The 25,646-nt window shown below is 45.5% G+C and overlaps 1 protein-coding gene across 1 annotated transcript in view; it reads left to right on the top strand.

The window, feature by feature from the left end:
* The window catches only part of LOC120981927 (V-type proton ATPase subunit S1-like), a 122,697-nt gene that overhangs the window by 70,589 nt on the left and 26,462 nt on the right, over positions 1 to 25,646 (top strand). Inside the window, exon 6 of the mRNA XM_040411730.1 lies at positions 2,272 to 2,357. Within this exon, the coding sequence (XP_040267664.1) occupies positions 2,272 to 2,357 (86 nt within the window). The remainder of the gene's footprint in view (positions 1 to 2,271; positions 2,358 to 25,646) is intronic.

The following is a 25,646-nucleotide window of genomic DNA, read 5'->3' as shown; positions in this document are numbered from 1 at the left end:
CCAAAATGAGTAAGAGCATTATATATTGATATATCGCATTATAAGGAATTTAAGTTGCCAAAAAAAATAAAAAATGACTTTAGTGGGGTGACAGAAGCCCTTTAAGCCAGCCAGGCCCAGACTAGAGACTGAGACAGACAGTGTGTGGCGTGGCGTGGCCCTACCCTACCCTAACCTACCGATACCGAACAGACTGGACTGAGACTGACTGAGCCTGACCTAGTGGTGACGGTGTAGCAGGTTAACTTAATAATAATAAGGTACAACTTACAAGTAGTGACTAGTGACTGAGTGGACTGACTAAGTCTCTTTCTATTCTAACTAGAGAGATTAGATCAGACTCTGACTGATTCTGAGAGGAGAGCTGGCTGGCGGCTGCCCCTGAATCTTCCTGATTTAAAAGTTAAAGGGATTCTGCACTTTAATTTAACTGATGATCTATACTCTGGATAGATTATCAGCTTCTGATCGGTGGGGGTCCGGGGTCAGACAGCCGGGACCCCTGCCGATCAGCTGCTTGAGAAGGCACCGGCGCTCCAGTAGCCCCGCTGCCTTCTCACTGTTTACCGCCTGCCCAGTGATGTCACGAGTTACGACTAGTATCAACTAGCATGGGCGGGGCTAAGCTCCATTCAAGTGAACAGAGCTTAGCCGTGCTCAGGCTAGTTGATACTAGTCGTGATGTCAGTCCGTTGGCCGGCGGTAAACAGTGAGAAGGCCGCGGTGCTGCTGGAGCGCCGGTGCCTTCTCAAACAGCTGATCGGCGGGGGTACCGGGTGTCTGACCCCCGCCGATCAGAAGCTGATGATCTATCCAGAGGATAGATCATCAGTTAAATGAAAGTGCAGAACCCCTTTAAAGTTAATGTCAGTGCAGCCTGGATGATTACAGTGTTTACTACTTTACCGTTTAGAGAAATCATGTTCAAATGTGAGCGGTGGGGAGGGTGATCTGTGGTCTGTGGATGTCATGAGTCATTACACTGTTATAGGGGGAGGGATCCGTGGATGATTCTCTTATAGTTTTATAGGGAGGGGGATCGGGGGTCTGTATGTCATGACATTGTTACGGGGGGAGGGGGGGGAATCTGTAAATGACACTGTTATAGGGAGGGGGATCTGTAGATGACACGGTTATGAGGGGGGGGGATCTGTGCCACTCTGTGGATGACACTGTTAGGCTCCATTCAGACGTCCGTAACAGCGGCAATCTGCAGGTCCGCATTTTTTTTTCGGGAACGGAATTGCGTACCCGGAAGTGTGGGTCCGCATTTCCGTATACGGCAGCACGTCGTGCTGCCCTATAGAAATGAATGGGTCCGCAATTCCGTTACGCAAATTTTGGATGTGTGAATGGGGCCTTATAGGGAGAGGGATCCCGGTATGACACTGATATGGGGTTGATCTGTGGATGACACATAGCATAAGATGCTATAAACGGTATGTGTCATCCACAGATCCCCCTCCATAAGTGTCATCCACAGATCCCCAGGCAGCTAGGACATGTTGAAATCTGAGTGATTGGGGTTTTTCTTCCCCATTGTGGTTTTAGGTATTGGGTAAAGTATCGCAGCCTAGAAAGAGGCTGCAGTGCTAACTGGTGTGCCAAGACTTCTTCATACAGCTGATCGCGGGGGGTGCCGGAAGTCAGACCCCGATCAATCAGATATTGATGACCTATTCTGAGGATAGGCCATCAATAATACTCTCTCAGAAAACCCCTTTAATTATATTTAAAGCAATAAAAAGGGGGGATTTTGAACCTTTTGTAGCTGCGCTTTAAACAGGAGAATACGTGCCAGGTAATATTATTAAAAGAAGGGTTTTTATTCTATGGTGACCATAGAATAAAAATCCTTCTTTTAAGAATATTACTTGGCACGTAGTCGCCTGTTTACAGCGCAGCTACAAAAGGTTCAAAATCCCCGTTTTTATTGCTTAAAGTTTTATTTCTATTGCCACATCTGAGGCAGAGAAAAGGACCTTGGCAGCAGTACAGGATCCTGCACGCTGGACGGGCAAATGCCAGCAAGGCTATCTACAGTTGTTGTGGCTCATCACAACAACAAATGGTAAGCGCTTCTTATATATAGTGCGATTCAACTGTTATACAGCCACATACATGAGGCGCGGCCTCCTGTCTCCTATTTTCTTTTATATACCTTTAATTATATTGCTACAAATTATTTAATAAATTCACAAAGAAATGCAATGGATATTTATTTCAGTTCAGAACTGACACATAATCTCTAATATTTTTTTTTATTCACAGATAAACACATTTGGAGGATCACACAGGAACTGAAGCACAGAGGATTCCAGTTTACTGCAATTTACACAGGAATGAAGCCATTAAAAGTAAATCAAATGTTTATATCCCTTAAAAAGCATTTCATAATGGTAAACTTAAACCTGAAGCACATTACTATATATACAGTATATATATATATATATATATATATATATATAACACTACTCACAAAAAGTTAGGGATATTTGGCCTTCGGGTGAAATTTGTGGAAAACATAAAAAGTTCACGCTACTGTGATATTATATAATGAAAGTAGGGCATATAAGTAGAAGCATGCAATGGTGATTTCCTCATCTCAAACAATTTATTGAAACAAAAGCCAACAACAATGGTGGGTATACTTCCACAAAAACTGTCAATGTCTCAAAAACTTTTCATGTGGCCCTGAGAATCAATTACCACTTGACAAAGACGTCTCATGCTGTTCACAAGTCAACTTATTGTCTGCTGAGGCATGGCATTCCACTCTTCTTGAAGGGCGGTCCTCAGGTCTTTGAGGTTCTGGGGTACAGAGTGACGAGCCTCTAAATGGCAACTCAGCTGATCCTATAGGTTTTTAATTGGATTCAGGTATAGAGAAAGTGCAGGCCACTCTATTTGCGGTCCAAATCCAAATCCAAGAGCTTTATTGGCAGGACCAAATACATTTAGCATTGCCAAAGCAAAACAAAGCATTAACAAGGAAGGGGGGGATTCGGTTGTGGGAATAAGGGAAGGGTATAGGGGGTTAGGGTATTAGTCGTGGCCAAAAGTTTTGAGAATTAGATAAATATTGGAAATTGGAAAAGTTGCTGCTTAAGTTTTTATAATAGCAATTTGCATATACTCCAGAATGTTATGAAGAGTGATCAGATGAATTGCATAGTCCTTCTTTGCCATGAAAATTAACTTAATCCCAAAAAAACCTTTCCGCTGCATTTCATTGCTGTCATTAAAGGACCTGCTGAGATCATTTTAGTAATCGTCTTGTTAACTCAGGTGAGAATGTTGACGAGCACAAGGCTGGAGATCATTATGTCAGGCTGATTGGGTTAAAATGGCAGACTTGACATGTTAAAAGGAGGGTGATGCTTGAAATCATTGTTCTTCCATTGTTAACCATGGTGACCTGCAAAGAAACGCGTGCAGCCATCATTGCGTTGCAAAAAAATGGCTTCACAGGCAAGGATATTGTGGCTACTAAGATTGCACCTCAATCAACAATTTATAGGATCATCAAGAACTTCAAGAAAAGAGGTTCAATTCTTGTTAAGAAGGCTTCAGGGCATCCAAGAAAGTCCAGCAAGCGCCAGGATCGTCTCCTAAAGAGGATTCAGCTGCGGTATCGGAGTGCCGCCAGTGCAGAGCTTGCTCAGGAATGGCAGCAGGCTGGTGTGAGCGCATCTGCACGCACAGTGAGGCGAAGACTTTTGGAAGATGGCCTGGTGTCAAGAAGGTCAGCAAAGAAACCACTTCTCTAAAAAAAAAAACATCAGGGACAGATTGATCTTCTGCAGAAAGTATGGTGAATGGACTGCTGAGGACTGGGGCAAAGTCATATTCTCCGATGAAGCCTCTTTCTGATTGTTTGGGGCATCTGGAAAAAGGCTTGTCCGGAGAAGAAAAGGTGAGCGCTACCATCAGTCCTGTGTCATGCCAACAGTAAAGCATCCTGAGACCATTCATGTGTGGGCTTGCTTCTCATCCAAAGGAGTGGGCTCACTCACAATTTTGCCCAAAAACACAGCCATGAATAAAGAATGGTACCAAAACACCCTCCAACAGCAACTTCTTCCAACAATCCAACAACAGTTTGGTGAAGAACAATGCATTTTCCAGCACGATGGAGCACCGTGCCATAAGGCAAAAGTGATAACTAAGTGGCTCGGGGACCAAAACGTTGACATTTTGGGTCCATGGCCTGGAAACCCCCCAGATCTTAATCCCATTGAGAACTTGTGGTCAATCCTCAAGAGGCGGGTGGACAAACAAAAACCCACTAATTCTGACAAACTCCAAGAAGTGGTTATGAAAGAATGGGTTGCTATCAGTCAGGAATTGGCCCAGAAGTTGATTGAGAGCATGCCCAGTCGAATTGCAGAGGTCCTGAAAAAGAAGGGCCAACACTGCAAATACTGACTCTTTGCATAAATGTCATGTAATTGTCGATAAAAGCCTTTGAAACGTATGAAGTGCAGGTAATTATATTTCACTACATCACAGAAACAACTGAAACAAAGATCTAAAAGCAGTTTAGCAGCAAACTTTGTGAAAACTAATATTTGTGTCATTCTCAAAACTTTTGGCCACGACTGTACAGTCCATAAGGGTGTGGAGGATATAAGGGATAGTATGGGTGGCTGGGATATACAGTCCATAGGGGAGGGGGGTATAGGGGGCAGTATAAGGGGTATACAGTCTATGGGGTATCATGTTCCTCTCCGTTGGTGGCAGGTAGTGACGCATCATGCGGCTATTTGCACGGTTGTTTCCTCTTCCCCCATTAGGATGTAGAGTTTTCTCTCCTCATCTGTGGAGTTGAAATCCGGGATGCGGGCGGAGAGTCTCTGGAAGTGGGCAGTTCTCACTGGTGTGTATTTGCTGCAGTGTAGCAGGAAGTTCCCCTGATCCTCCAGGGCCCCTTGGCCACAATGTCTACACAGTCTCTCCTCCCGGGGCTTCCATGTCTGTCTGTGGCACCCTGCCTCTATCTCCAGGCTGTGGGCACTCAGACGGTACAGGCTTAGGGTCTGTCTGTCTTTGTGGTGGTGCAGCCTCTCCAGATAAGGGGCCATTGTGTACTCCCTCTGCAGTGCTTGGTAGACGGTGAGTTTCTGGGAGTTCTTTAGGTCACTCCTCCATTCCTCTAGGTATCGTTCCTTGCAGCTTTCTATAGTCTCTTTTATTTGGACTTTTGTCAGGCTGTGTTGGTGGTCTTGGCTGGGCTGGCTGCTGGTGCTTTGCTTCAGAGCGCATGGTATGGCCTTGGCTCCCTGGCTCAGTGAGGCTTTATGGTGGTGAGTGCTGGGGTTGCTGTTCTGTATGTGAGCCCAGTATGAGAGCGCCCTCTGCTGGATAGTCAGCCATAGTGGGAATCTGCCTAGCTCTCCCTGGCATGCTGAGTTTGAGTTGCTGCAACGGACTTGGAGAAGATACTTGCAGAACTCAAGATGGAAGACTTCTGTTGGGCTGAAGTTCCATTTTGATTGGTCAGGGTAGGTGACCGGGACCCATACCTCACTGCTATAGAGCAGGTTTGGAGTGATGATGCTGTCGAATATTTTTGCCCAGACTCTCATCGGTGGTTTTAGGTGGTAAAGTTGCCTTCTGATGGCATAAAAAGTTCTGCAGGCTTTTTCTTTCAGGGCCTCTGCTGCTGGCTAAAAGCTCCCTGACTGGTTAATCTCCAGTCCCAGGTAGGTGTAACTGTTGGTGGTCGCCAGTGTGGAGCCATTTAGTATAAATGGGGAGGTGGAGGTTTTATTTAGATTCTTCCTCTGGAATACCATCACTTTCGTCTTCTTTGGGTTGATGGGCAGTGCCCATCTGGTGCAGAAACTCTCCAGTACTGCCAGGCTATCCTGTAGGCCCCTCTCTGTTGGGGAGAGCGTAGGACGTCATCTGCATACAGCAGGAACTTCTCCTCGTGGTAATGCAGGAGGAGGCCTGGAGCTGAGGAGGATTCCAGTGCTACAGCCAGTTGGTTAATGTACAGTGCTGCCCATAATTATTCATACCCCTGGCAAATTTTGACTTAAAGTTACTTTTATAGTCCTCCAGCTTTTGGAGTTTGTGGGAGATGTGGCTCTGTTTTTTCCATCTGAGGGTGTCTTTGTATTTCCTCTGTAGGTTGTCATGGGTGTCCCTTAGGTCCCAGTTGTTGGGGTCTCTGTGATTTTGGTTAGAGGCTGCCCTTAGAGAATTATGTAGAGCCTTGCATTCACTGTCAAACCATTTTTGGGACTGTTTATTGGTGGATCTCTTGGAGTTGGTCTGCTTGAGGCCAGCTAGTACTGCCATGGTATGTAAGATATTGCTGAAGTGCTTCGCTGCATGGCTGACACCTTGTTGGTTTAGTTCATATGAGTTGGTATGAAAGTTTGTCAGCAGTTCTTGGATTTTGGCTGTGTTGGTCATGTTGGTGTATTCGGTGCCAGACTGTTTGGGCCATTTGAAGGACTGTGGCAGTTAGTAGAGACCGGTCTAGTGAGGTTGTTGTGTGGTCGGCTAATTAGTGAATTTCAGGTACAGCAATATCTGGTTGTGGTCTGACAGGTGTGTTTTAGGGGTGACTATGAGGGCATTGATGTTTATGGGGTCTGTGTCTGTGATGGCATAGTCCACCACACTGCTGCCTACATGGTAGTTCATAGTAAATCTCCCAAGGGAGTCGCACCTGGTTCGTCCATTTATTATGTATAGGCTGAGGCTCCAGCACAGGTTCAACAAGGTTTTCCCACGTTTGTTTACTGTCCTGTCGTAGCTGTTTCTTGCTGTCTGCATTGGTTCCTGGTAATAGCTCTCTCCTTCAAGTATGTACAGTATGTGTTCCCCTCAGAGGTCAGATAGTCCTTCTCTGGGCCTGTTCTGGTGTTGAGGTCTCCATAGATGAGCACTCTGCCCTGAGACTGGAAGTGTCTGGCTTCTCTTTGTAGCACCCCATAGATGTCAGGTTTGTAGTAAGGGGACTCTGTTGGGGGGATCTATGCTGCACACAGGTACATGTCAGACTGACAGGTGAGGATGGAGCTGTTTATTTTGATCCAGATGTAGCTGTCACCTCGTTTTATTGCTTTGATGTGCTCTGTAAGCTCCTCCTTGTACCAGATTAGTATGCCTCCTGAACGGCGACCCTGTTTAATGTTCTTGTTTTTCTGGGAAGATATGGAAAATTCCCTGTATCCCATGGGTGCGAGAGATTCATCCTTTGCCCGGGTCCATGTCTCCAGGAGGATTTGAATATCAATGTTTTCAAGTCTCTTTTTAAAGTCTGGATCATTCGTTTTGGATCCAAAAGCTGAGACATTCAGCCCTTGGATGTTCAAGCTACTGATGACTAGTGATTTCATTTTGAGTCGGTCTACCTTGTAATGAGCAGAGAATTTCATAGGACTCAGTATTATTGGGGGGAGGGGGCCATTGTAAGTGTGGCATCAGTATGTTATATAAATTGCTACATAAAGTTCTGATCTCCGCCATGTTCCTGTCCTCCCTTGCTCCATGTTGCCATTGTGGGGCAAGCGGTTTCCTCCACATTTGCCATGCTTGTGGGCACTCTCTTTGGTAACGGTTTATTGGAGTTTGCCATCTGTGTGTTGGGTTAGGGCTTTCTTGTGGTCTCTGGGGTCTATTAAGTACCATGTCTTTAAAGAGGACCTTTCATCTGGAAAAAAATTGTGAACTAAGTGTCATGATATATACAGCGGCGCCCAGTGATCTCACTGCACTTACTATTATCCCTGGGCGGCGCTCTGTTCTCGTGCTATGTCCTCCTGTATGTTCAGTCACTTGGTTATAGTAGGAGGAGACTGCCCTTGTTCTCCTGGGCGTCTCCTTCTCCTAGGCTGTAGCGCTGGCCAATTGCAGCACAGAGCTCACAGCCTGGGAGAAAAAAAACTCCCAGGCTGTGAGCTCTGCTCTGCGATTGGCCAGCGCTACAGCCTGGGAGAAGGAGACGCCCAGGAGAACAAGGGCAGTCTCCGCCTACTATAACCAAGTGACCGAACATACCGGAGGACATAGCAGGAGAACGGAGCGGCGCCCAGGGATAATAGTAAGTGTAGTGAGATCCCCGGGTGCTGCTGTACAGATTATGATACTTAGTTCACAATTTTTTGCCAGATGAAAGGTCCTCTTTAAGTTCCTTTGCAAGGTGGCTGACTCCTTGTTTGTTAAGGTACTTGTTGACATACAGATGGTGGGCTGTGATTGTAAGGTGCTGTGCCAGTTGTATGTCTGTTGACGATCTGAGATTGGAGGCCAGCTCTGCATTAATCCTTTGGATTGTTTGGTGAGGGATGTCTTTTTTTGGGAGCAGAGAAGATAGGATAATCATTGTGCTGGGGAATTTTAGCTGTGTCCTTTTAACCATTTGTGACAATTTGTCTGTGATGGTTTCTTGGTCTGTGGTGTTTTCTTGTTTGAGGTCATTGGTGCCAGTGTGCTGGATGAGGTGTTTTGGGTCAGTGAAATAAGGCTTATTACACTGCGTGCAGAATTATTAGGCAAATGAGTATTTTGACCACATCATCCTCTTTATGCATGTTGTCTTACTCCAAGCTGTATAGGCTCGAAAGCCTACTACCAATTAAGCATATTAGGTGATGTGCATCTCTGTAATGAGAAGGAGTGTGGTCTAATGACATCAACACCCTATATCAGGTGTGCATAATTATTAGGCAACTTCCTTTCCTTTGGCAAAATGGGTCAAAAGAAGGACTTGACAGGCTCAGAAAAGTCAAAAATAGTGAGATATCTTGCAGAGGGATGCAGCACTCTTAAAATTGCAAAGCTTCTGAAGCGTGATCATCGAACAATCAAGCGTTTCATTCAAAATAGTCAACAGGGTCGCAAGAAGCGTGTGGAAAAACCAAGGCGCAAAATAACTGCCCATGAACTGAGAAAAGTCAAGCGTGCAGCTGCCAAGATGCCACTTGCCACCAGTTTGGCCATATTTCAGAGCTGCAACATCACTGGAGTGCCCAAAAGCACAAGGTGTGCAATACTCAGAGACATGGCCAAGGTAAGAAAGGCTGAAAGACGACCACCACTGAACAAGACACACAAGCTGAAACGTCAAGACTGGGCCAAGAAATATCTCAAGACTGATTTTTCTAAGGTTTTATGGACTGATGAAATGAGAGTGAGTCTTGATGGACCAGATGGATGGGCCCGTGGCTGGATTGGTAAAGGGCAGAGAGCTCCAGTCCGACTCAGACGCCAGCAAGGTGGAGGTGGAGTACTGGTTTGGGCTGGTATCATCAAAGATGAGCTTGTGGGGCCTTTTCGGGTTGAGGATGGAGTCAAGCTCAACTCCCAGTCCTACTGCCAGTTTCTGGAAGACACCTTCTTCAAGCAGTGGTACAAGAAGAAGTCTGCATCCTTCAAGAAAAACATGATTTTCATGCAGGACAATGCTCCATCACACGCGTCCAAGTACTCCACAGCGTGGCTGGCAAGAAAGGGTATAAAAGAAGAAAATCTAATGACATGGCCTCCTTGTTCACCTGATCTGAACCCCATTAAGAACCTGTGGTCCATCATCAAATGTGAGATTTACAAGGAGGGAAAACAGTACACCTCTCTGAACAGTGTCTGGGAGGCTGTGGTTGCTGCTGCACGCAATGTTGATGGTGAACAGATCAAAACACTGACAGAATCCATGGATGGCAGGCTTTTGAGTGTCCTTGCAAAGAAAGGTGGCTATATTGGTCACTGATTTGTTTTTGTTTTGTTTTTGAATGTCAGAAATGTATATTTGTGAATGTTGAGATGTTATATTGGTTTCACTGGTAAAAATAAATAATTGGGGGGCGTGGCCTGAGAGCGCATGGAGTAAGTCGCACCGCTCGTAGCTCCTGCCAGCATCCTGAGTAATCGAGTGGTAGCACTCTTTGAATTATCGATCCAACCTTACCTGGTGGTAGTGAAGTGACCGGAGGGTGCGGTGGTGACTTGGTGAGCTCCGACATGCCGAGGAAGTCCAGCAAAGGGCCGCGGGCTGACAGGCCAGAGGTGAGCCAGCATGGCGCCGAGGAAGAAGAGGGGCCGGCCTTACAGCAAAAGTTGAGCCAGAGTGCGGCTGCCAAACTGAGCAGGTTTGCTCGTGCTGATAGCGGTGTGGGTGACTGGGCTGAGGCGAAGGAGACGGATGCGCATACCCCCTCTGAACATGAGGACGGATCCCTCGATGGTGAGGCCCTAGATGCGGTGAATTGGCCGCCATTAACCACGGCACATCCAGCTAAAAATATAGTAGGCCCCAAGGCTGCGGCCAATGAAGAGCCCACACTGAAAGATATTATGGCCACTGTGGCCAGCTGCAACAGTACCCTGAAAGTACTCTCAGTACAAGTCGGCAGCCTAAGGTCGGATGTTTCTATAATTAGGCATGACCTGCACAAGATCTCAGAGCGCACCTCTGAATTGGAGAAAAGGGTGTCCACCATAGAAGATGATATTCAGCCTTTGCAAATGGCGGCAAAAACAACTGCTAAGGACATAGCTGCCTTATACGCCAAAACAGATGATTTGGAGAACAGGTCCAGAAGGAATAATCTGCGGATTGTGGGAATGCCAGAAAAGACGGAGGGGGATAATGCCACAGAATTTGTGGAAAAATGGTTGCATCAGTTGTTCCATGAGAAAGGTCTATCTTCCCTATATGCGGTGGAGCGGGCGCACAGAGTCCCCATGCGGCCGCTTCCGCCAGGCAGACCTCCCCGTCCTATACTGGCGAAGATCCTGCATTTTAAAGACTGGGACACTATCCTGCGGCAATCAAGGGACAATGAGGAGATGGTCCTGAATGGGGTCAAAGTGTCCATATTCCCGGATTACTCCAACGAAGTACAACGGAGGAGAAGTAGATTTATGGATATAAAGAAAAGGCTGAGAGGTCTACAAGTCCAGTACGCTATGCTGTTTCCTGCTAAACTGCGTGTGGTGGCATTGGGATCCACCAGATTTTTTGAAGATCCGGAGGAGGCGGCGCAGTGGCTGGACGTCCACGAGCGACAATTGAGAAGTAGAGCCCTGGACACTTGAAGGAGGCAGATATATGGTTTCATTTGTTCACTTTATATATGCATTTGCACTCTAAGGTTGCTTTAAATGTTGCACCAGTTAAGGAGTGTACTATGTAATGCTACCACATGGTAGATCCTGAGGAGGGAGTAGGTGGATGAGAGAGTAAAATGTATTTCTCAGATGTGGGGAGGATTCTCTACCTGAGGAAACGTGTTATTATCTGTTATGATTATTGTAGGTTGGGGGGTAGGTTGCTCCCGGATTACCCTGTTTTAATGTGTGAAGTGGATATAGAGGGGACAGCGTTCCCCAGTTATAGTAACCTGAGTATGAGAGGGAGGGAGGGGGGTGGGGGGGCAGGGAGAATGTTGGGGGGAAGGGATAAGGTCTTGAACTATGAGCAAATGTTGTCTGAGTCGGTTGGGAGATTCAAGTATGGTTTGATGTTTTACCATGTCACAGGTGATTAGAGTTTTAAGCTGGAATGTGAGAGGGATGGCTGATGCACGGAAAAGACAGTGTATTTTTCAATACTTGGGGCGGTTTCAGCCGGCTATATGTTGCCTTCAGGAAACGCATTTGACTGGAGATAATTTACACTGGATGAATAAAAATTGGGTGATCCATGCGTTACATTCAACTCATTCCTCTCACTCTAGAGGGGTAAGCATGATTGTGCATAGTAGTATTAGGTATGAACATATGCAGGATTGTGTGGATGCTGAGGGTAGATATGTGTGTGTTGTGTGTAAGGTGGATGGAATACAGGTGGTGCTAGTGTCTGTGTACGTGCCTCCACCGTTTGCTTCCCCATTGATAAGAGAGATTATGGACTTTGTGGCGGACTTCCCTGGGTTGCCGTGGCTATTGGTTGGGGACTTCAATTGCACGCTGAATAACTCCCTAGATAGATGCCGGGTGGAAGGAGCAGGTGGTTTACCGGGGAGTGTGGCTCTCAGGAATATTATGGGTGAAATAGGTGTGCAGGATGTATGGAGACTGCATAACCCTGATAAGCGTGAATTCTCATGTAGATCAGCCACGCATCATTCGCTATCGCGTATTGATTTGGCCCTTGTTAATGATATAATGCTGCCACTGGTTAAGGATGTTGTCTATCATCCTCGGTCGTTGTCTGACCATTCTCTGGTGCAGATCGACTTGTGCCTGGGGGTGCTCAGACAGGGACCTAGGCTGTGGAAATGTAACTCACATTGGCTGAATGTGTTGGGTGACCTGTCTGGGATCTCTCTGGAGATTAAGGAATTTTTTGCTATCAATACAGGGACGGCTTCGATACCAGGTGTATGGGACGCCATGAAAGCATTCCTGAGGGGAGTCTTGATGAAAGAAATTAACAAACATAAATCTAGGTCTAGGGAGGCGGATGTTAAGGCGCATGTATTAGTGGCTGAGGCGGAGAGAGAGTTTGGTAGCTTCCCCACCCTGATTAATAGCGAGGCGCTGGCGGTAGCTCAGGAGCAGCTGAGGTGTCATTTAGTGCAGGCTGCAGAAAGAAAGAGAAGCTTTTATCGTCAGAGATCCTTTGAAGAAGGCGAGAAGGTGGGTCATCTGTTGTCAGTGGTCTCACAGGCCCAGAGAGGCTCCTCTTGTATTCAGGAACTGAGAGATGATATGGGGAATAGTAGCCAGGACACGAAAGGAATATTAGAAATTCTAAAAAGCTTTTATGTATCTCTATATGCTTCCACCGGCTCTAGTTCTGAGGAGGCTCTGAATGATTTCCTAGCGGAGGCACAGTTATCGGTGCTGTCAGAGGAGGATAGAGAAAGGTTGGAGGAGCCGATTACACTTGAGGAACTGGAAGCTGCGCTTGGAGACATGGCAAGTGGTAAGGCGCCTGGAGCTGATGGTCTCCCAGTAGAGGTGTATAAAAAGTTGCAGGGGATATTACTTCCTGAGTTACTTAAGGTGCTTGAGCACTCATTGGAGGCAGGTTCGTTACCACATTTGATGCAGGAAGCTATAATTGTGGTTATACCTAAACCTGGAAAGGATCCTAAAATACTGGATTCCTACAGACCAATTTCACTTCTCACGGCTGATGTTAAGCTCCTGGCGAAGGTGTTGGCGAACAGGCTGTCCAAGGTGATCCTGACTATTGTGCACCCGGACCAGACGGGATTTATGCCTGGGAAATCAACGGCTATTAATCTCCGTAGGTTGTACGCTAGTTTAAATATTCCGGCGGATAACTGTGGAGACAGGGCCTTGCTTGCGCTTGACGCTGCTAAGGCGTTTGATAGTGTGGAATGGAGTTACTTGTGGGGGGTCCTGAGAATTATGGGCTTTGGAGAGCGGTTCATTCAGTGGGTACAGGTCCTGTATTCTAGTCCTAAGGCGAGAATTAGAGCGAATGGAGGGTTGTCAGATTGTTTCGCCCTTGCCAGGGGCACCAGACAGGGATGCCCATTATCGCCCTTATTGTTTGCTCTTGCAATAGAGCCGCTTGCGGCGTATATCCGCTTATCAACAAATATAGAGGGGTTTAGATACGGTGGGCTGCACAACAAAGTGGCTATGTACGCTGATGACACTCTGATTTTTATGGGCGATACTGGTGCGTCCCTGGATGCGGCCATGGCATTGATAGATAGATTTGGTGGCTTCTCTGGGCTTCAGATAAATTGGCAAAAATCCTCTTTGATGCCAATTGATGGGCAGACCCGGTCGGGTAGACAAGTAGATAGTCGGATTCCTTGGGTGGATAAATTTAAATACTTGGGACTGTATATATCACCTAGATTGTCGGAATTTGAGGACCTTAACTTGCTTCCGTTGCTGGCTACTTTCAGTTTAAAGGTGAGGTCATGGTGTAGGCTCTTTCTTTCAGTGGTAGGTAGAGTGAACCTCCTAAAAATGGTTATGATGCCCCAGTTGCTATATGTATTAAATAATGCTCCTGTGTGCATCCCCCTGGATAGATTTAAGAAAATTCACTCTATATTTAGGGATCTTATTTGGAAATATGGTCAGGCTAGGATTAAACTGGAGACATTGCAGTACCCTAAGTCGGAAGGGGGCTTGGCGGTTCCTAATGCATGGATTTATTTCTTGGCTTCCCAATGTCAACATTTCAAGGGGTGGATTGGTTACCAAGTACCGGATATGACTGGACAGATATTGCAGTTTTGGTTGGGCAGTCGTGATCTCATGGGAATTCTGGAAGGGTCAGGTATGCATGCTGGGAGGGAAAAACTCCCTCTTATTGAACTTTTGAAAAAAGTTTGGGCAAAGGTGAAGCAGCTAAGAGGTGTAGATGGAATCAGTGAACTTTCTCCTATCAGAGATAATCATCTGTTGCCTGAATTTTTTGCCATGTCAGGACTTCGGAACTGGGAAAACTATGGAGTGACAAGAATTGGCCAATTAATTGAGGATAAGATTTGTAAGTCATTTCAGAACCTGCAGCAGGAATTTAATATTCCCAGGGGATGGTTTTATAAATATCTTCAAATAAGGCATGCTCTTGAGGTTACACTGCGGAAAGGATGTGTGATAGCCCAAATGGAGGTGGTTCATAAGCTTGTTCTCCCGACAGGGGGGGGGGGGGGGGGGGGAGGAGGGCTGATATCACAGGTGTACGCTCTTTTACTTGATAAATTTTTTGAGGGGTTTCCGCTCTCAAGAATGAAAAAATGGGAGGCTGACTTGGGGGAAATCTCTAAGGATAAGTGGGATGAAATATTGGAAGGAGTCCCCAAGGTGTCCTTGAGTGAGCAGGGCAAATTGTCCCAACTGTTTATCATACATAGAGTGTACAAAACACCGGTGTTCCTAAAAAAGGTTGGAGTAAGAATTGATGACAAGTGTCCAAAGTGTATGGAAGATGGTGCGGATTTGTTGCATATGTTGTGGTCTTGCTCAGTAATTGGTAATTACTGGGAGGATGTGAGGAATATGATTAACAATAAAATGACGCTGAAAATTCAAAAGGATCCCAAGGTGTGTGTATTGGGATATGTGTCTGAGATTGGAGGGACTGAATTGGTCAAGGTCGCTGTGGGGAGGTTGTTGTATGTGGCCAGGAAACTGGTGGCTATGAGGTGGATCCAGGGAAGTCCGCCTACACTGGGTGAGTTTGAACGGAAGGTACATGATATGTTGATTATGGAAAAAGGGGTGTATGTGAAGAGAGGGTGCCCTCAGAAGTTTGATAAACTGTGGAGTGATTGGTTATCTCATACTCATGTGGTTATATAGGCTCGGATAGGTTCAAGATTAGTTCATTGAGTGGGGAGTTGGTAGGGAAGGGGGGGTGTGGGGATTCGAGATTGTTAGGTCCTATGCAATTCCTTGTCTCAATATTTGCTTATACAAGTGTAATTGTTATGTTCGGATACATGATATAAATGTATGTCGATATTCTTACGGTCAATGTTGTACATTGACTCCACATGGTGGATATAGTAAGAAAAGACACTGTATGGTTTTTGTAATATCCTGTATTTATTAACTTAATAAAAACGATTTGATTTAAAAAAAAATAATAATAATTGAAATGGGTATATATTTGTTTTTTGTTAAGTTATGTTAATAATTATGCACAGTAATAGTCACCTGCACACACAGATATCCCCCTAAAATAGCTAAAACTAAAAACAAACTAAAAACTACTTCCAAAAATATTCAGCTTTGATATTAATGAGTTTTTTGGGTTCATTGAGAACATGGTTATTGTTCAATAATAAAATTAATCGTCAAAAATACAACTTGCCTAATAATTCTGCACTCCCTGTAATGACCCCTGCTGTGTGTTCAATAGTTGAGCAGTAGATCTTAATGACATGCCTCCCTGGAAAGAGTCTCTTTGTGTCAAGGTATTTCCCATTGGAGTCTATAATCAGCACAATGTCAGGACTGGGGGGTTTATAAGAGCCATTTGTTTGGTGTTTGTGCTTGGGCTCTGGGGTGTTGTATGAGGCTGTGTTGGCAGCATTTGGGGAGGGGTCTGGCTGGCTGTAGCTGTCCTTGGTGTCTTTGGTGTTTATTACAGCATCTTGTGTGTTGTGTCCAGTGCTATCTTTGATCAGTGCAAGACTTGTGAGGGCCTTTGTACCTTTCGTTGTCACCTCTTTTTTTGGCTGATTTAATATTTTTATTTTCCTTATCTCCTCCTTAGGCCTCATGCACACGACCGGTATGTGCATCCGTGACCGTTGTTCCGTTTTCCGTGATTTTCTGCGGACCCCGTGTTTCCTGTCCGTCCAAAAAATAAGACGTGTCCTATTTTTTTGACAGACAACGGTTCACGGACCCATTCAAGTCAATGGGTCCGTGAAAAAACATGGATGCACACAAGATTGGCATCCGCGTCCGTGATCCGTGGCCGTTGGCAACTTTCACACAGACGGATCGCATAAAAGCTTTTTCAGATATGAGTTTTCACTTCGTGAAAACTCATATCCGACAGTATATTCTAACACAGAGGCGTTCCCATAGTGATGGGGACGCTTCAAGTAAGAATATACTGAGAACTGTGTACATGACTGCCCCCTGCTGCCTGGCAGCACCCGATCTTTTACAGGGGGCTGTGATCCGCACAATTAACCCCTCAGGTGCCGCACCTAACGGGTTAATTGTGCGTATCATAGCCCCCTGTAAGAGATCAGGTGCTGCCAGGCAGCAGAGGGCAGACCCCCTCCCTCCCCAATATTATATTCATTGGTGGCCAGTGCAGCCTCCCCTCTCCCCCCCCCCCCAGTTAAAATCACGTTTCGAATCCCCCATCATTGGTGGCCAGTGCGACCTCACCCCCCTACCTTGTTAAAATCACAGACCTTTCACTTACCAGTAGGAGGAGCGCCCGGCCGGTCACAGACATCCGGGTTGATGTCCTTAATTGTAATGTCATTGTAATGTCCACAAAATGCCATGTGCCAGGCTAACATGTCCTCTGTAAAGAATATTAAATTTGTTTTGCTCCCTTGTTCTTTTTAATCTGCAGAGTCTCTGGATTGCCTTTCAGTGTAGCTTTTTTTTTATAGCTTTCCTCTGACCCTCATTAGCTTCCCTTGGATATGTTATCTTTAAAGTGCTTGACATCCTGCTGGCTCTACCTTTTGTCTCGGAGGCTTCAGTCCTGTCTATGCTGCTTCCCTTTTGCATTTCCAATGTCACAGTACTTTTCTTAGTTCATATGTTTATCTTTTTATTATAGTGTATTAGCAAGTTTATGCAGTTTTATGGCAGAGAGCCCTTACCTTGGGAAGGGCTTGTGTTCTATTCCTCTGGATTTCTGGAGGTTGTCTGACTGAGGGCAGGGGTCTTTTCAGCAGCAGTCTGCTGAAAAATACTGAAACATTGAACAGTTACACATGGGTATTCAATTACCCCTTAATTCCACATTTTTATTCCCTGTACTGCCTACTTTTACCTGTGCTTAAAATAGGGTTGCTAGGCATGGTCCGTCTATCTGTTGAAGGACGGAGCACGCAGCGTGCAGGCTCACATTACTGACAGCCAGGGACTGTAAGTAAATGATAAAAGCCAGGTCCTCCCCAGCAGCTGATAACAGTGCCTGGGCTGTGTGCACTTCTCCCTGTCCCTGCGCTTGGCAGACGCTCCCTCACTCAGCAGAGCTGGAGAATGCAGAGTTGTAGCAGCGCAGACCAGGGAAGGGAGATCTGCCATCTGCTCAGTGTATAAATGAAAGCAACATGTGGTAAGAGGACCCCTTTGTGCTGCAGGAGATTAACCCTTTAGAGGAGAGGGCTCTGGTTACTGACACTTTTGGGGGGCTATTGTTACTGGCTAGTGAGGGCAGGCGGGATTAGCCTCAGGGTGAGGGCAGTGGCGGCCATCTTAACTGAATAGTGAAATTGCAGTTTTATGCAGACTGGTTGCTAAGGGCTGAGTCTTATTAAATATGGGGCAAGTCAGTCTAATAGTAACTGATTCTGGAATATCATGGTATTAGTAACTACATATATGAAAATTTTAATTAGGGTCTAAATGTGACAGTTATCCTTTAAGTGACAGTAAGTAAGAGTGCATTTTAGGTTTAGGTCATAAGCCAAATATCCCTAACTTTTTGTGAGTAGTGTATGTATACACTGCCTGTCCAAAAAAAAAGTCGCCACCTGGATTTAACTAAGCAAATAGTTATGAGCCTCCTATTGGATAATAACTACATGAGAGATTAGTTATTTAATCCCAACAGGTGCAATGAGTTGCTTCTCATTTCTTAAACAACCATGTCGAAAGACACCTCTCGTGGTCGTGGAAAAGATGTTAGTCTGTTTGAGAAGGGTCAAATCATTGGCATGCATCAAGCAGAGAAAACATCTAAGGAGATTGCAGAAACTACTAAAATTGGGTTAAGAACTGTCCAACGCATTATTAAAAACTGGAAGGATAGTGGGGACCTATCGTATTTGAGGAAGGAAAAAAATCCTGAATAATCGTGAGCGGCGATCACTTAAACGTTTGGTGAAATCAAATCGAAGAAAAACAACAGTAGAACTCAGGGCTATGTTTAATAGTGAAAATAAGAGCATTTCCACATGCACAATGCAAAGGGAACTCAAGGGATTGGGACTGAACAGCTGTGTAGCCATAAGAAAACCACTAATCAGTGAGGCAAACCAGAAAAAAAGGCTTCAATTTTCTAGGGAGCATAAAGATTGGACTCTGGAGCAATGGAAGGTCATGTGGTCTGATGAGTCCAGATTTACCCTGTTCCAGAGTGATGGGCACATCAGGGTAAGAAGAGAGGCAGATGAAGTGATGCACCCATCATGCCTGGTGCCTACTGTACAAGCCTGTGGGGGCAGTGCTATGATCTGGGGTTGCTGCAGTTGGTCAGGTCTAGGTTCAGCAACAGTATGTGCTCCAAAAATGAGATCAGCTGAGTCGCTGACTACCTGAACATACTGAATGACCAGGTTATTCCATCAATGGATTTTTTCTTCCCAGATGGCACGGGCATATTCTAAGATGACAATGCCAGGATTCATCGGGCTCAAATTGTGAAAGAGTGGTTCAGGGAGCATGAGACATCATTTTCACACATGGATTGGCCACCACAGAGTCCAGACCTTAACCCCTTTGAGAATCTTTGGGATGTGCTGGAGAAGGCTTTGCACAGCAGTCAAACTCTACCGTCATCAATGCAAGATCTTGGTGAAAAATGTATGCAACACTGGATGGAAATAAATCTTGTGACATTGCAGAAGCTTATCGAAACAATTCCATAGCGAATGCGCGCCGTAATCAAAGCTAAAGGCGGTCCAACGAATTTTTTTTGGTGGCGACTTTTTTTTAAACGGGCAGTGTATATATATGTGGTAGTATGCAAAGTTTTTAGCTAGGTGTGGAGAACTGCTCCAAAATAAGAATGCTTTCAAAAATAGTGTTAATAGTTTATTTTTATCTAGGTACATTCTAGGTACACTTACACTCAGTTTTTGATGGAACCTGGCAGGGAGGTAGTTCCAAACATCTTTGAGAACTATCCAGAGATCTTCTGTGCATGCTCATATGCTTCTGTCTCTTCATGTAATCCAAGATAGACTTGAAGATTAGGGCTCTGTGGAGCCACCTCATTGCTTCCAGAACTCCATGTTCTTCTGAATATAGTGCTTGATGACACTGGCTGTATGTTTGGGGTCGTTCTGCTGCAGAATAAATTTGGAGCCCATCACATACCAGCCTGATGGTATTGCATGATGGCTAAGTATCTGCCTGTATTTCTCCCACTCCTGAGTCGACAAGGATTGAAAAAATGAAGGTAAAAATCAACAACTGTCAGCTGCAGGGGTGGGAGGGATGGTGACTTTCTCCCTGCATCTTACACTCACACAGCACAGTGCTGCTCTCTTAGGCCTCTTTCACACGGGCGTTGCGGGAAAATGTGCGGGTGCGTTGCGGGAACACCCGCGATTTTTCCGCACGAGTGCAAAACATTGTAATGCGTTTTGCACTCGCGTGAGAAAAATCGCGCGTCTTTGGTACCCAAACCCGAACTTCTTCACAGAAGTTCGGGCTTGGGATCAGTGTTCTGTAGATTGTATTATTTTCCCTTATAACATGGTTATAAGGGAAAATAATAGCATTCTGAATACAGAATGCATAGTAAAACATCGCTGGAGGGGTTAAAAAAATATATATATATTTAACTCACCTTAATCCACTTGTTCGCGATGCCGGCATCTCCTTCTGTCTTCATCTGATCTCTGTGCAGCAACAGGACCTTTGATGACGTCACTCCGGTCATCACATGGTACGTCACATGATCTTTTACCATGGTGATGGATCATGTGATGACCGGAATGACGTCACCAAAGGTCCTGTTGCTGCACAGAGATCAGATGAAGCCAGAAGGAGATGCCGGGCTACGCGAACAAGTGGATTAAGGTGAGTTAATTTTTTTTAATTTTTTTTTTAACCCCTCCAGCGATGTTATAAGGGAAAATAATAATGATCGGGTCCCCATCCCGATCGTCTCCTAGCAACCGTGCGTGAAAATCGCACCGCATCCGCACTTGCTTGCGGATGCTTGCGATTTTCACGCAACCCCATTCATTTCTATGGGGCCTGCGTTACGTGAAAAACGCACAAAGAGGAGCATGCTGCGATTTTCACGCAACGCACAATTGATGCGTGAAAATCACCGCTCGTGTGCACTGCCCCATAGAAATGAATGGGTCGGTATTCAGTGCGGGTGCAATGCGTTCACCTCCCGCATCGCATCCGCGCGGAATACTCGCTCGTGTGAAAGGGGCCTTAGAGTGAGCTGTTCAAAAGGACACGCCCCTGATCCGGTTACGCCACGCCCTCCCACTCCTCAGCAGACTGAGATTTAAAAAAAGAAGTTAAAAATCAACTTCTAGGTCCTGATAAGCCACGCCCAGATCTGATTAGACCACGCCCCCTCCCACTCCTGAGCCGACAAGGATTGAAAAAATAAAGGTAAAAATCAACTTCTGTCAGCTGCAGGGGTGGGAGGGATGGTGACTTTCTCCCTGCATCTTACACTCAGACAGCACAGTGTTGCTCTCTTAGAGTGATCTGTTCAAAAGGACACGCCCCCAATCCAGTTAGGCCATGCCCTTCCAACTCCTCAGCCGAGTGAGATTGAAAAAATTAAGTTAAAAATCAACTTCTAGGTCCTGCTAAGCCACGCCCTGATCTGGTTAGGCCACTCCCCCCCACTCATCAGCCTACAGGGATTGAAAAAATGAAGGTAAAAATCTACTTCTGTTAGCTACAGGGGTGGGAGGGAGGGTGACTTTCTCCCTGCTGCTCACACTCAGACAGTACAGTGCTGCTGTCTCAGAGTGAGCTGTTCAAAAGGACACCCCCCCCCCCCCGATCCAGTAAAGGCTACTTTTAAAGGGGACGGGCCCCTGTGGAGGTCACGGTATGCTGTTAAAGGGGAAGGCTGTGTAAAGGTCAGAGTTAAGGGGGTGGGCTGCTGTGTAGGTCCAATTTTAAGAGATGGCGCATTCTGGGGGGTCAGTGTTAGAGGGTGGGGGGCTATGGAGGTCACTGTTTTGGGGGGGTGCTGTAGATGTCACTGTTATAGTGGATAGTGTTGATATCATTTAACGAGACACACAAACATTAAATGAAATAGATGAAATATACACGAGCGAAGCCGGGTCCTTCTTGAATATATATACACTGCTCAAAAAAATAAAGGGAACACTTAAACAACACAATGTAACTCCAAGTCAATCACACTTCTGTGAAATCAAACTGTCCACTTAGGAAGCAACACTGAGTGACAATCAATTTCACATGCTGTTGTGCAAATGGGATAGACAACAGGTGGAAATTATAGGCAATTAGCAAGACACCCCCAATAAAGGAGTGGTTCTGCAGGTGGTGACCATAGACCACTTCTCAGTTCCTATGCTTCCTGGCTGATGTTTTGGTCACTTTTGAATGCTGGCGGTGCTTTCACTCTAGTGGTAGCATGAGACGGAGTCTACAACCCACACAAGTGGCTCAGGTAGTGCAGCTTATCCAGGATGGCACATCAATGCGAGCTGTGGCAAGAAGGTTTGCTGTGTCTGTCAGCGTAGTGTCCAGAGCATAGAGGCGCTACCAGGAGACAGGCCAGTACATCAGGAGACGTGGAGGAGGCCGTAGGAGGGAAACAACCCAGCAGCAGGACCGCTACCTCCGCCTTTGTGCAAGGAGGAACAGGAGGAGCACTGCCAGAGCCCTGCAAAATGACCTCCAGCAGGCCATAAATGTGCATGTGTCTGTTCAAACGGTCAGAAACAGAGCTCCATGAGGGTGATATGAGGGCCCGACGTCCACAGGTGGGGGTTGTGCTTACAGCCCAACACCGTGCAGGACGTTTGGCATTTGCCAGAGAACACCAAGATTGGCAAATTCGCCACTGGCGCCCTGTGCTCTTCACAGATGAAAGCAGGTTCACACTGAGCACATGTGACAGACATGACAGAGTCTTGAGACGCCGTGGAGAACGTTCTGCTGCCTGCAACATCCTCCAGCATGACCGGTTTGGCATTGGGTCAGTAATGGTGTGGGGTGGCATTTCTTTGGAGGGCCGCACAGCCCTCCATGTGCTCGCCAGAGGTAGCCTGACTGCCATTAGGTACCGAGATGAGATCCTCAGACCCCTTGTGAGACCATATGCTGGTGCGGTTGGCCCTGGGTTCCTCCTAATGCAAGACAATGCTAGACCTCATGTGGCTGGAGTATGTCAGCAGTTCCTGCAAGACGAAGGCATTGATGCTATGGACTGGCCCGTCCGTTCCCCAGACCTGAATCCAATTGAGCACATCTGGGACATCATGTCTCGCTCTATCCACCAACGTCACGTTGCACCACAGACTGTCCAGGAGTTGGCAGATGCTTTAGTCCAGGTCTGGGAGGAGATCCCTCAGGATACCGTCCGCCACCTCATCAGGAGCATGCACAGGCGTTGTAGGGAGGTCATACAGGCACGTGGAGGCCGCACACACTACTGAGCCTCATTTTGACTTGTTTTAAGGACATTACATCAAAGTTGGATCAGCCTGTAGTGTGTTTTTCCACTTTAATTTTGAGTGTGACTCCAAATCCAGACCTCCATGTGTTGAAAAATTAGATTTCCATTTTTTAATTTTCGTGTGATTTTGTTGTCAGCACATTCAACTATGTAAAGAACAAAGTATTTCAGAAGAATATTTAATTAACTCAGATCTAGGATGTGTTATTTTTGTGTTCCCTTTATTTTTTTGAGCAGTGTATATTCAAAGTAGATATTGTATTAGATATTCACATTTGCAAACTTTTTTTGTATATTTTGCTAACTCTATTTATATTCAACAGCTTACCAGTTAACAGCTAAAACAATATTGCAGGCATATTACAATTCAACAGTGTTGCATTTTTCGTGGAAGATGGCATTAGCATGTCATCTCTGAAATGTCCAGAGCAGATAATAAGAACATGATGAATACCATTGGTTGGCTGCATATTCCAATATCATTCTTGCCGATATATATAGCTAATAAATTGATGGTCTAGGATTTGTGAGAGGATGACTTGATATATTATTCCTGTTCCAAATTGCGCTGGCACATGTGACAGCTCAGTACAAATTATTCAATACCGGTTTGAGAGGAGTACACCTTTGATTTACAATAGCAAAATGAGATTTTATACAGGGACTTTTATTAATCGCTATGGTATGTGGAAACTACTCTGATATAAAATTTGAGGATATATACACAATGACAAATATGTGTGTATATAGTACTATATAGAGAACAAATTGAATGTTTTCCGATAAATGTTGCTAGAGCGTGCAAAGCTTAGACATGCACTACTTACTTTGGTGCATAATATGAAAGAAACGGTTTAGCAAAATAAATAATTCTGTAGGTTAATTTATTTATTTTTAGTCAGTACAGGTCTCTTGCTCAAAAATTGGGATTCCATGCAAACAGAGTGTAAAATGTCCAGACCGATGCTCTTTCCCTGTAGCCTTAGGCCCCTTTCACACGAGCGAGTATTCCGCGCGGGTGGAATGCGTGATGCAAACGCATTGCACCCGCACTGAATCCAGACCCATTCATTTCTATGTGCGTATGTTTTTGCGCATCACTTGTGCGTTGCGTAAAAATCGCAGCATGTTCTATATTCTGCAATTTGCACTCAACACTGGCCCCATAGAAGTGAATGGAGCTGTGTGAAAATCGCATCGCATTCGCAAGCAAGTGCAGATGCGATGCGTTTTTCACGGATGGTTGCTAAGAGATGTTGTTTGTATACATTCAGTTTTTTATCAAAACGCATCAAAACGCATTGCACCCGCGCTATAAAAACTGAACAACTGAACGCGATCGAAGGCAAAACTGAATGACTTTGCCTGCGAAATCGCGCATTTTTCACTGAACGCATTCAGACCTAATCTAGACACGCTCGTCTGCAAGGGGCCTTAGGGTTTCTGCATACAGTTTTGGAAGTCAAAATCAGGAAAGGATCACAAAAGGAGAAAAGTATAAAGGAGAAATAGGATGTATCTTCTTTTTTTTTTTAAAGGGGCTTTCCGATAATTTAGAACTGATGACCTATCCTCAGGATAGGTCATCATTGTCTGATCGTGGGGGTCTGACACCAGTACAGTAGCACCGTGGCCTTCTTGCAGCTCTTCCTAGGCCAGTGACGACACGTTCATCGGTCATGTGGCCTAGGAACAGCTCAGCCCCATAGAAGTTAACGGGGCTGAGCTGCGATACCAAGCACAGACGCTATCAAATGTAGGGCACTATGCTTGGTAAGCTGTGAAAAGGCCGCAGTACTCACCGGAGCACTGGTGCCTTCTCAAACAGCTTATTGGCGGAGGTCCTGGGTGTCAGACCTCACCGACCAGATACTGATGACCTACTGATATCCACAGGATAGGTCGTTATAAAGTTTCAGAAAACCCTTTTAATTCACTCCTGCTTTTAGCTTCCAAAACTCGATGCAGAAACCCTTACACAGACAGGCATTACAACTCTACTTAGGATCAAACACAACAAATTGTGCAGGCATGACTTTATGGGTGAATTCCCACGTGCATTCTATTTCTCTTTTACATACTAACCCTTGACTAATTCAGTAAAATGTGTCAGTAACGCTGGTAAAGAAGAGTACAGCAGTGAGTGATATGAATATGTACCGTAAATCTATTTGAATTGCCATAAAAATCAGTGGAGATTTGACTGCTGGGACCCCACCTTTGTTGAGAATAAGACATCCTGCTCTTGGCATCGTGGGGTCCCACCAATGAAATTTATATGCCATAACTTTATTTATAGGACAACCTCTAGTCCATTTTAGTAGCTCTACTTAGGGAACATTATAGTCTAAAACAAAATCACTGTAGAATTGCAGTGGCCAATATGGCGGAACTGCTCAGACCCCAAACACTGTAGCGTGTTTCTCATTGGGCGAGCAGTCCCATCGCATGTGAACCACAGAAATATCGTGGCAGATATGGAGGAGCTGCTCAAACCCCAAACACTGTAGCGTGTTTCTCATTGGGGGAGCAGTCCCACCGCATGTGGACCGCAGCAAACGACCATCCCGAGCATTTAATGCGTACAAAGGAGGACGCCAGCGCGGTCCACATGCACCAC

This window comes from Bufo bufo, chromosome 1, assembly GCF_905171765.1.
Source record: "Bufo bufo chromosome 1, aBufBuf1.1, whole genome shotgun sequence".
Lineage (NCBI taxonomy): Eukaryota > Metazoa > Chordata > Amphibia > Anura > Bufonidae > Bufo > Bufo bufo.
This window is presented reverse-complemented; position numbering and strand designations above follow the sequence as displayed.